General features: G+C 34.3%; 1 protein-coding gene across 4 annotated transcripts in view; it reads left to right on the top strand.

Moving 5' to 3' along the window:
- The window catches only part of FBXW7 (F-box and WD repeat domain containing 7), a 218229-nt gene that overhangs the window by 193164 nt on the left and 12822 nt on the right, over positions 1 to 12243 (top strand). For all 4 annotated transcript variants that reach the window (XM_012508214.2, XM_030816241.1, XM_003257840.3 and 1 more), the window contains one exon: positions 8423 to 8557. In XM_012508214.2, coding sequence (XP_012363668.1) covers positions 8423 to 8557 — 135 coding nt within the window. The remainder of the gene's footprint in view (positions 1 to 8422; positions 8558 to 12243) is intronic.

Here is a 12243-nt window from a genome sequence, read left to right as displayed (position 1 = left end):
TGTTTAGCAAAATACATGGCAAGGATTAAGTACTTACTCAATTATTCGTTGCAAATAATAAATAATATAAATTATGTAAAGTAAAGATATCTGATATTAGCCTCCATAGTAATGTAAAATGAATATACTACCCTACCTCTGGCTGCATGAATGGTTAGGTATTTAATCAATACATAAGGCAATAATCGTTGGTAAAGATGATACTTTACTTGACTTTTAGTGTTTCAGATTTTTAAGGTGTTCACTTTGTAAACCCTAATATTTTAAATACCTAGATGAATATGAGATAAATGTGTCTATTTTTTTCTTCTGTAGGTAGCAAACTAACTTGGAGCAGTATTGCTTTTAAATGGATTTTTAAAATTGTTTTCTACCCTTCAGGTGATTTCTGCAAAACTAGGATAACCTTTTTTTGGTTGGTAACTGAAAGATTTAAGCCTTGTTCTCAACAGGGATTAGTTTTTCCCCTGGTTGAGACAAAAGTGTCTCAAGACATTTTTCATTTTTATAACTGAGTGGATGGGGCGCAGGACACTGCTGGCATCTAGTAAGTAGAGGCAATACAAAGAACGATCTCATGCCAAAGAATTATCCAGCCCAAAATGTCAATGGTACTAAAGAATCTGGGTTAGAGGAATGAAAGTTACATTTTATTGTTATTAAAATGTTATAAGCCACTGTAATTACAAAGAATTTTTTTTAAGTTTTCATTTTCATAGTCATTTGTTGATTAAACTTACCTTTTCCTCAGGGATTATTCCTACCCCTCCTCCTGAGTTATTTTGCCTCTGGTTCATGATGGTTTGTTAAATGTTAGTTAATTTTTATTTTTTCCTATGCACACCCTCAGAATTCTAAATTTTTAATTTTGTTCTATCCTTTTAAAAGGAAATTTATCCATCAATAAGAGGCGAAAATAAAACTCGGATACTTGTATAGCCTTAAAAAAATAATTTAAAGATTTTTATCATCTCTGATTAAGCCAAAGAGGTGGGAATATGGTTGTGTGTTGCCATGCTAACACATGCATGTAGTGTGAACAGCATATATCATTCTGATTTCATATCACATGATTTCACTGATTTCATATCATTTTTATAAGAAAATACCAACATGATTGAAAATTACATTATTAGCAATAGTTTTATCATTGTAGATAACCTCCAAAATGCTTATTTTATGTGAAAAGGCTTATTTCTTTTCAGAAGGTAGTTCAGAGTAAGATTTACTTTTTCTGTGGTAGGGCTCATTTTTTCCAACGTTTTAGAATACCTGAATATTCTTTGCTTGCTATCTAGGATATTTCTCAATTTTAAGGGGACTCTATAGTATTGATCTATAGGAAGAGGCATTTCAGCTTTATTTTAGTCAGGATATTTTAGAGAGTTCATTGTACACCGTTTGCTTGTTTAGCTAGCTCATGCTTTTTAAATAAAATGTCCAAATGTTACCACATACTGTATTTCATCAAATCTGAGACACCATAGTTTTTTTAGATGCATTCCAATTTCAGAAATGTTAATGTGAAGAAAAAAAAAAAAACTTTATTCAATAAGCCGAAGAATGTTAGACTAGCTTTTGGTCCTGTTAAAGGAGTAGGTGCAGTGAAGAAAACGTGTTCTTAGTTAACAGGAATAGCATGTGGAATTACCCCTGCAGGTATAGTATTATATATATTTTTTTCAGATAAATATTCTGTGGCAAAGAAATCTGTAGCAACGAAAGGTCAACTAGACAGGTAGATCAGGACCTTCATCTTTTGAGTACCATGTCTGTCTCTGACACACCCGAGGCCTCATTGTTGTACACTGCCCTTTATTTTCAGGGCTGGTCCCAGAGTAACTAGAAATGATTCACTTGCCTAAAGGCTTATAGTGCTTTAATGTCTAACTTGTAGAGATACAATTTCATAATAAAGTGGGAAGTCATGAGTTGACCTATGTGAGAGAGTTGAGGGATAATTAAACTGGCATGATTTCTACAAATATGCTGTGGGGGCATTTCATGATGACTTTTCTGTTGCATAATAAGCAGTATGGGAGAGCTTGTCCCCTTACTGTTCTGCTATTGCTCGTAAGGCAGTGATACAGCATTGTTTTGGTCCAGTTCCATCTATTCTGACAAAGTACTCTGTACTCTGTTTATAAATTGAGTATGAACAAATGATATTCCATTTTGCATAAAAGAGGACTGAAACAGAATGCCACTGGAAAATAGAAATGCAAATTAAAGACAAAAACCAAAAAAAATAGACATTTTATACCATTTGAATTTTCAGTAGCCATCGATCCACTTTGTATGGCAGTCAGATTGATGCTTCAGATTAATTTAGGGAAAGCGAGTTGGTCATTTGTTTGGCTTGTTTATATCATTCAGGTGCTAATAAATGGTTTTTTGCTTAAAATTTTCAGACTAGGTAAAGACATAAATTACATGAACATTATTTTATATTGAAATTTGTATTCAGAAGCATCTTGAGAACAGCACAGATGACTTAGAAGGACAAGTTCTTAGTTCGAATTTTGACATTGTCTCTTAACAATAATTTCATTAATATATAACCATTCTTGCCTTTATTTTCACACTCTATAAAACACATAACATTAAAAAGTTGTCAAAGGGGAGAAAACATGTACATCTGCTTAAAGTTATACTTGGAAATATATTGGAGACTCAATAAATGTTAGTTTCTTCCCTTGGTCAAGAAATAATCTTAGTGGACCTCAGAAATTTTCTCAGATCTAGAAAGGGACTGTTAACACTAGCTTCACAGTATTGCTATGAGGATCAAAGATAAAGTGATATGGAAGAACTTTAACCTTACACAAATGTCAATAGCTTTACATTATTTTAATTAAAGCATTTTGGAATTAAGCTATTTATGTACTTTGAAAAGATGTTATACTAAAAATATTTTAAAATGATAAGTATAAAATACATGTGTTTTGATATTAAAAATGGAGAAAAAACTTCTCCTTTGAAAGATTTAATTAGGTTTCATGGGAACTCTTAGAAATTGTACATGTTCTCAAACGTACTTTATTTACATCTTATTTGCTAGTCAACAAAAGATTAAAACCTACAGGATAGTGCCAAAAATTGAATTTATTATTACTTTGAAATTGTATTTGGGACACGTGATTTAAAAACCTTGTTTTGTGTGAAAGACTTGAAGAAAGTCATGTATTTAGCTAGAGAAGACCAGGAGAAAATGTGATGTCTGTTTTTAGTATTTTAACGACTTTTGTATAAAAGTAGGAAAAGACTCATTCTTGGTTTCTTCAGAAAGTAAAACCTGAATCATGTTCTTTGAGTCAGATTTTGGTATCAAGTTAAACTTAACAATTAGAACTGGCCCACAGTAGAATGGGAGATAATAAGTTACTCGAATCCTGGGACTGTTCAAGCAGACTGGATAACCATGTGCTAGAGGTGCTAGAGAAGTGAGTTCTTTACCACATGAAATTCAGGTGCAGTACTACCCAAGGTCATAAAACAGTCTATCTAATTGGGACACTAAAGATCATCCAGACCAGTGGTTCCCAAATGCTGCTTTATGAATCATCTACATCAACACTGGATGAGTTGCTTATTTAAAAAATAAAATGTCTTCAGCTGCTGAATCAGACTATCTGCTGGTGGGTTTTAGAACTCAGTAATTCTTGCTATCCTTGATTGGCATTTGGGAACCGCTGGCCTGGATCAAGCCTCTCACTGTGTAGGTGGGTTCTCTGAGACTCAGACTCATTAAGAGACTTCCATGTTGTTCTACAGTGAGTTTCCTGCTGAAGCCCAAGCTCTTGATTGCAGTTTAGTGCTCCTTCTACTCTTCTCTACTACCTCTGTGCTCTAATTTACCTGAAATAAAACACCACTTCCATGGGGAATTTTCAAATTTGCATTTGCAATTTTGTCCTTAAATTAAAATTTGCTTCTGAACCTGGAATGTTTTTCCTCTCCCTTTCAATGTTCCAATGTGACTACCATGAAAGGCCAAAGGAAGTACTTTTTTTTTTCTCTTTTCTGAGACAACCACTTTTCAAGTAGCAGTAAAATAATAATTAAAAGAATTATCCAACACTCTGCTTTTGTAGATAAACTAAGGCCTGAAGAGGTTAAATTGTAACCTAATTATAATGACAGTATCTCCTAAAATTATTTCCTGATTCCCAATTCAGTTATCTCTCAACTATTCTTCGTTAATTGTTGTTGTAGGTTGTTATTTCATATACACACGCATGCGCGTGCGTGCACACACACACGTAGATAGTCATTAGCTGCAAGGTTTTCATGTTAATGTATATGTCCCTTGCTGCTAAATTGTATATTTACAAAATTTGAAACCACTCTTGGAGCCAGAATAAGCAAGCAAGTCCTAGTGATACCATCAAATATAAAGAATAGAAACACTCTCTAGAAATAGAGTTGAGATGATAGCATTAATCTAGAGATAGTATTTCCTGATTCTTTTGGGATTCATTTATTTTTTCAGTAAATATTTATTAAGCACCTTCTCTGTGCTAGGCCCTACTTGGGTGTGATATGCAATAGTGAATAAAACAGACAAAAAGCCCTTTTTCGTGAAACCTACATTCTAGTCAGAAGAGGATGAGGTGGATGAGTTTGGAACTGGTTGCAATTTTAGAGAGGTTGCTCAGGGAAGGAAGTAAGGAAGCAAGGCATGTGGGTATCTAGGAAAACAATGTTCCAAGGAACAGCAAGGAAAGATGCTGTGAAGCTGAGTGTGCCTGGAGTGTTTACAGCACAGAAAGAGTGTGTATGGCAGAGCAGAGTAAATAAGAGGAAAAGTAATGCGAAAGTAATATGTTGTAGGCCAACCTAAGGACTGATTTCTACTTTGGGTGAAATGGAAAGCCATTAGAAGGTTTTAAGAAGGTTTAAGACTTTCTAACAGTAGCACTGAGTACAGTGTGGAGAATAGAACGAAGAGCCAAAGGTAGAAAGCTGAAAGACTGGCCGGGCGCGGTGGCTCACGCTTGTAATCCCAGCACTTTGGGAGGCCGAGGCGGGCCGATCACGAGGTCAGGAGATCGAGACCACGATGAAACCCCGTCTCTACTAAAAATACAAAAAATTAGCCGGGCGTGGTGGCGGGTGCCTGTAGTTCCAGCTACTCGGGAGGCTGAGGCAGGAGAATGGCATGAACCCGGGAGGTGGAGCTTGCAGTGAGCCGAGATTGTGCCACTGCACTCCAGCCTGGGCGATGGAGCAAGACTCCGTCTCAAAAAAAAAAAAAAAAAAAAGAAAGCTGGAAGACCACTTAGGGAGTTACAGGAATAATCTAGGTGACACATACTGGTAGCTCAATCCAGTGTAGTAATAGTCAGATTGTGGATATATTTTAAAGTTTAAGGCTATGAGTTCATTTGGATCAAAGCCATCTGATGGTGAAAGAGAGGGAGGAGTCAGGAATGACCAAAGACTTCTTGGCCTGAGTAACTAGTAAAATAGAGTTTATTTTACTGAAATGAGGAAGACTGTGGAAGTACAGATTTGGAGAGAAAGATCATAGACATGTTAAGTTTCAATTACATATCCAAAAATAGATGTTGAAAAAGCAACAACATATACAGTTCTGGAGTTCAGGAAGGACTCCAGGCTGGAGAGAGGAAAGCTGTTTTTATGGTCCAGATCTTTGTTTAGAATCACCAAAGAGATGTGATTTTAAACAATAGGACAGTTGAATATGTGTGGTCAGTGGAAACAGTCTCATTTTCTTTTGCTACTCATCTTTATCAGTGGTATACTTTTTTTTTTTTTTTTTTTTTGAGATGGAGTTTCGCTCTGTCGCCCAGGCTGGAGTGCAGTGGCGCGATCTCTGCTCACTGCAAGCTCCTCCTCCCGGGTTCACGCCATTCTCCTACATCAGCCTCTCGAGTAGCTGGGACTACAGGCGCCTGCCACAACGCCCGGCTAATTTTTTTAATACTTTTAGCAGAGATGGGGTTTCACCGTGTTAGCCAGGATGGTCTCGATCTCCTGACCTCATGATCTGCCCGCCTTGGCCTCCCAGATTGCTGGGATTACAGGCTTGAGCCACCACGCCCGGCCTATCAGTGGTATACTTTTTAATAAAATAACATGAAGTAACATCTGCCGAGTGTATAGATAATTTAAATTGAGACATTTTAAATTGTCTTCGATTCTTATTAAAGATTCTTTAAAACAAAATAAAAATACATTGTTTCTAATATTGTTTAAAGTCTTAGATATGTTTTGTTATACAGGCATAATTTTTTTCCATGTACTTTTTCTTAAATATATGGAAATTTCTGACACAGTTTCAAATACTTAGCTAAGGTCTGAATTAGTTGTTTATCATCTGTTCATCTGTCCTGTCTTCTTTAATTTCTACACCCTATCCTCCAAAAGCCTTGATAAAAGATATGTCTCATATATTAGCTTTATTTTTTATTTTTTATTTTTTGAGACAAAGCCTCGCTCTGTCATCTAGGCTGGAGTGCAGTGGCGTCATCATAGCTCATTGCAGACTTGACCTCCTGCCACAGCCCCCTGAGTAGCTGGGACTACAGGCGCATTCCACCATGCCTGGCTGATTTCTAATTTTTTTGTAGAGACGGGGTCTCGTTATGTTGCCAGGCTGATCTCAAATTCCTGAGCTCCAGTGATCCTCTTGCCTCTGCCTCCCAAAACTGCTGGGATTACAGGCATGAGCCAATGCACCTGGCCTAAAGCTACATTTTAATCAAGTCAGCATAGTTATCCATCACTCAAAATGAGCATGTCCTTATATTAGTGTCCATGCATTGTCTGTGATGTAGATGGAGAGGAATAGCATATTATCAAAACCCACCTCAAATCCTGTGAGGGATGTGAATCAATAAATTAATGAGTTTGTTCTGTTGATACCAAATGGAGAGAGATGAGTGGAGATTGATCACTATCAGTTATGTCAAAGAGGTAAGTTTTAAACCAGTGTTTGAAGTTACGTGAGAGAAACCAAACAAGATAATTAAACTTCAAACTAACTGCTTTTAATTGGTCACGTGTACATATATATGTTTATGAGTATTTTACATTTCTTTGTATAATAAATCCCCTGACCAAAAAAGGTACAATGTAAGACTCAAGGTGAATGTTCTGGATACATGTATTTGTAGAAGCAAAAGGAAGGGACACAACTGGTTGGAACCTGTGTTTCCTTAACATTAGGTGGTAAAATGGAATATACTATGGAAATAAATACCATTGAAATGTTTTATGGTATTGCCAATTTAATACATACTTTGTGATAAGAAAGAAGAGAAGAAGTTCATTGTAGATTCCACAGGGGTAAATACTTTAAAAAGTATTCCAAATACAGCTCCTCATATCCTTAATATATCCAGTCAGTTATTATATATTTCATGTCTTGGATCAAGTTTTCTTGTTTGGACAAGAAATCGAATGACAAAATCCAGATCTTTTTAGCTGAAAACCTCACCTATTCTCTATTCACCCACTTCTAAAGTGGACACAATAATTCTTAAAATGGTACTTAAATCAGTATAGATTTGCAGAAACAAAGGCCTGCTTAAGAATGTTCTTTCATTTAAGTATTATGAGGTTAATTAAATGTGTGAAATTGTAACATTTTGAATTATTCACATGGCATTTTAGTTTTTCCTTTTAAGAACCATGGCTTTTCTGTGCAGGTGTTCTTCACTGGGATGATGTTTTAAAATAATACCCTGATGTCATTTAAAGGAACTCTTATTTCTGAAGCATAATTGTGTGTTTTTGTGTTTTTATGGTGTATCTCTTTCTTATCCTCTTTTGGCCTTTGTTTATATTCTGATTTTACCACTATCAGCTACTATTTTCTATTGTTTATTGTTTTTATTGTTTATTCTGTTTTCTATTGTGTATTTGTTTTCACATAACAAATCAAAGCCTGTTTAATTTGTGGAAGACAGTTGTCAAATGTGTAATATATCCAGTTACTAATTTTTCTCTGAATGATGCTGCTCATCTCCGTTCAGATGAGTGCCTTATTAAAACCATCTAATTTTATGGTGCTTACTAGAAAGAATGTAGAGAAATTGTCAAAATTTTCTATTATTTACTCAGTAACCCAAAATGATATTTCTGGAATAAAATTTTGGATAGTCAGTTAGTGACTTGGTGGTAGATGAACATATAACTATTATAATAATGTAATGAAAAAATGTTTTCTGTCAAACTTTTTTTTAAACCTTTTACAAAATAAAAGTGGTTGGTAAGCGATGAAATTAAATGCCTTCTTCAATGCCTTGTGGAAAAAATGTCACTATAAGGAGCCACTTTTTATACAATTCTACCTTGTTCAGCTATGGTTGTGTGTAGATGTGAGTTTTCCTTTATAAGCCTGTAATTTGGGACATCTGTTAAAACAATAAAAATTTCTAATTCTCTTTGATAGAGCTGGAGTGGACCAGAGAAATTGCTTGCTTTAGATGAACTCATTGATAGTTGTGAACCAACACAAGTAAAACATATGATGCAAGTGATAGAACCCCAGTTTCAACGAGACTTCATTTCATTGCTCCCTAAAGAGGTAAAGATTATCAATTACATTCTTCATTGGGTGTTATTTGAATATATAACTCAACAGCTACCACCTTTAAACGTTGTCATGCTAATTATAGTATTCAGTATTGTCAGTTTGACACTCTTAATTAGTGGTAAAGAGGGCTGTAAATTGATAAATTGCCATGACTTAATAATGTAATTGCCAGATTAAAGTATGCATGTGGACTAAGTAACTCCTTTCCACTACTTGAATAAGTCATATATGTGAGAGTAACTATTGAGTTTCACTAATTTGATTATTTATTTACCAAGATTTTTTTGCCAAGTTATTTGAAGCCCAACCTTTAGTTATCTTGGTATATTCATGGTAGTAGATTTTTTAAAATTCTGACTATATTAAAATAGCAATATTTTTTCTCTTATTTTATTGTATATCTTAAGTCCCTTCAAGACCAATAGTTTTATGATTCTATTGAATTCTAGTTCTCTGTTACTTACATTGTGTAATTATTTTAAATACAAATATTATAATTTCACATGTGTATATTTTTCTAATCATTCTCCTCCCCATCTCCATTACACAAATAATGGATTTCCCATACTAATTACATGCTAACAGCACTTCTTTGGGAATTATTTATGCCTATTTCTTTTTACATTTTTATGTAAGCTGAAACTATCATAGACTGATTATATGGGCATTCATAACTATAAGGCATAGTTTAGATATAGTTCCTTTATTGATATTATAGACCTGGTAATTTTGTCATTGAACAGAAATAATATAACATTAAATAATCAGCATCACCATGATTTATATTTTCATAAGTAATATGTATATGCCACTAGTTATATGTCAGCTAAGAAGACAATATAAAATACTAATATACCATTTCAAATGATCCTGAAACTTCAAGTTTGAACAGAAAAAAGTCATTTTTTAAGATTATCATTCAAAATATCCTAATGGTGTTAAAGATAGTCCCAATTAGAATTGCACACTGGATATGAATAAAATAGTTGTATCAAATTTAATGCGTGGAACTAAGCATAACTCCAGAGAAAAGCAAAGTGGAGAAAATCTCTTCTTCCTGAAATGTGTTTTCTACTGAGTGCTTTTTAAAAATGACTTTGGCCCAGAAGAAAATTTTTATTTTTGCTAGCTCATTCTAAAACTGAATCCTTTGAATAGATTTGGCTTTTGAAAGTGACGTCAGCTCTCTTTGCTTCCAGAAGGGCATTAATAATGGGAAACACTTACATAAGTATTTGACTGAAAGTGATTTTATTCACCTTTGATATATTCTCTGTAGTTTACTTAGTGATATCCTCCATATTTTAGAGGGTATCATTTTTGTTAAAATGCAGGCTTTCTTATGGTCTCATTTTTTTCTCTTATTTCTAATAATGGTGAGGTTTTTGGTTTGTTTTGCTTTATTTGAATTTCCATAATAACTTCTTAACAGACAAAATGTTGTTTAAGATCAGAATATGAAAGTATTTTGAAAAATCTAAGAATTAAAAACAAATAATCAATAACCAGGGTAAATCCAATAAAGATTCTCTCAGTTTAAGTGTTCTTTTAAAGACTGCCTGGGGAAAAATAAGTGAAATTAGTTAGATAGGAGACTAAGGGAGAGCCTTGGTTTAGCATATCATCTCTGTTTCCCTCTTGTTTTCAACTACCAGGAAAAAAATTTCCTATTTTGAAAAATGCTTTATTGTCTATGTGGATAAATAATGGTATAGAAAACATTATCTTCTCGGAAACAAAGTATTATTATTTAAAACATTATTACCTTCTTGTCGGGAAATGGACTTATTTGTCTTATAATTCCTTTGGACATATCTCAAAACTGTTTACAAACATTTACTTATTAATCTCAAAAAGCTTGACAGAAGTCTCACTAATTTCACATGAGAGGCTTGTGATGAATAGCATTGTCTTTATTTTATAAGTGAATACCAAGAAAATCATAATCATTTAGTAGATGATCTAGAGCAAAACCTGAAATTCTTAATAGAGGATTAGCCAATATTTAAAAAAATTTTTTTTTCCTTGACTAGTTTAATCTACTGAAATATAGCAAGTCTGGGAAAATATTGGCTACCTTTTAAGTGCAATGTGGTTGTCTTTTATATAGGTTATAGAGAAAAAAAAAGCAATTCTTACAGATTTGGACAAGGAAAAGGTAATTATCTGAAATAGGTTTCAATTCAAGAGCTTTTCTCTGGCAGAAGTGATCTTTAGGAAGAAATACTAATCTGGGTTTTACCCTTAAAACAAATGAATAGAAAGCGGCATTAACTGGACCATTTAACTTGGCTATAAGAAACCCATAACTCCCTAACATAATGTTTGGACAGACAGAGTCTCACTCTGTTGCCCAGGCTGGGATGCAGTGGAATGATCATAGCTCACTGCAGCCTCAAACTCCTAGGCTCAAACGATTCTCCTACCTTAGCCTCTTGAGGAGCTAGGACTACAGGCATGTGCCACCACACTTGGGTAATTTTTTTGCGAGGTGGGGGTGGTGGTAGGGGGGGATGTCCCTTTTATGAGAGTACTAATTCCATTCATGAGGACTCCAACCTCATGACCTAATTATTTTCCAAACACCTCGCTTCCTAATACCATCACATTGAGGGTTAGGGTTTCAACAGGAATTTGAGGGAATATGGACATTCAGTCCCTTTTAAGAGCCCTACATGACAAAACCTTGCTTCCTTTGAGGGAACTGGTATACTTCATCCTCATAATACGTAGTAAGAATCATGCAACTAATTGCTATTCTCTTTTTGGCTTGGCAGTTTAATTCAAAACCTTGTAAGACATAACCTTGTTGACAGCATATTTATGCTCTACTTTTTCTCTAGTTTAAACCACCTTTTCTGATTTTTAAATTCATATTTTTTTGTTTTGCTTTGTGTATTTTCTGTATGGCTTAGATGTTTTGATGGAACTGGCTAGATGTAAATAGGCAAACTTTTAATAAGTTGAAGTTCTTGGTTGAGTTAGTGTCTTCACTGCTTTTAAGGAAAGTGTGCCAGTAACCTGTAGAGTTAGCACTTCAACTTTCTTTAGCGCCTTAGTATTTCTTTATGTTTCTCTTTAATGCACTGGACTAGATGATCTCATAATCACTATTAATGCTGGAAATTTTACCTGGTGATTTGGGGATGTACTTTTGAAATCTAAGCTGTTCTGGATTTGTTGTTTCCTAGTCTTTAAGATCCATTGACTATTTCTGTAAATTACCTGGTTTCTACTTCAGTTAGATAACTAAAGCAAAGAAAAGAATAGACTTTTTCTGTTTTTAGATAAATATCTTGGTCATTAATTAGCATCTCTTTTGCACAAATATTTTTGTGCCTGATAGCTTCTATGTTAAATTACAATTCCACATAGATTGGTAATGGTAACATCACATTACTGCTATACTGACACAAAGCGAACTTGCCTAGGCTTTGATTGATTGGTAATTCCCAAATTAAGTGGCTTTTGGAGTATCTGTTAAGTACAATATTGAGATTATATATGTGTGAGTATTGTTGAATATAGTTACACCTTTTTATTTTAAATGACTCAGCTTCTCTACATAATACTGGTCTTCTCTGATATACCAAAAGTAATTATTTAACAAAAAGTTTTTCACTATCATTCATCAGTAGTAGTATTAAACTGAATACTGGCTGGTTGGAGTATTTTGT

The sequence above is a fragment of the Nomascus leucogenys genome, chromosome 7b (genome assembly GCF_006542625.1).
Source record: "Nomascus leucogenys isolate Asia chromosome 7b, Asia_NLE_v1, whole genome shotgun sequence".
Taxonomy (NCBI): domain Eukaryota; kingdom Metazoa; phylum Chordata; class Mammalia; order Primates; family Hylobatidae; genus Nomascus; species Nomascus leucogenys.
This window is presented reverse-complemented; position numbering and strand designations above follow the sequence as displayed.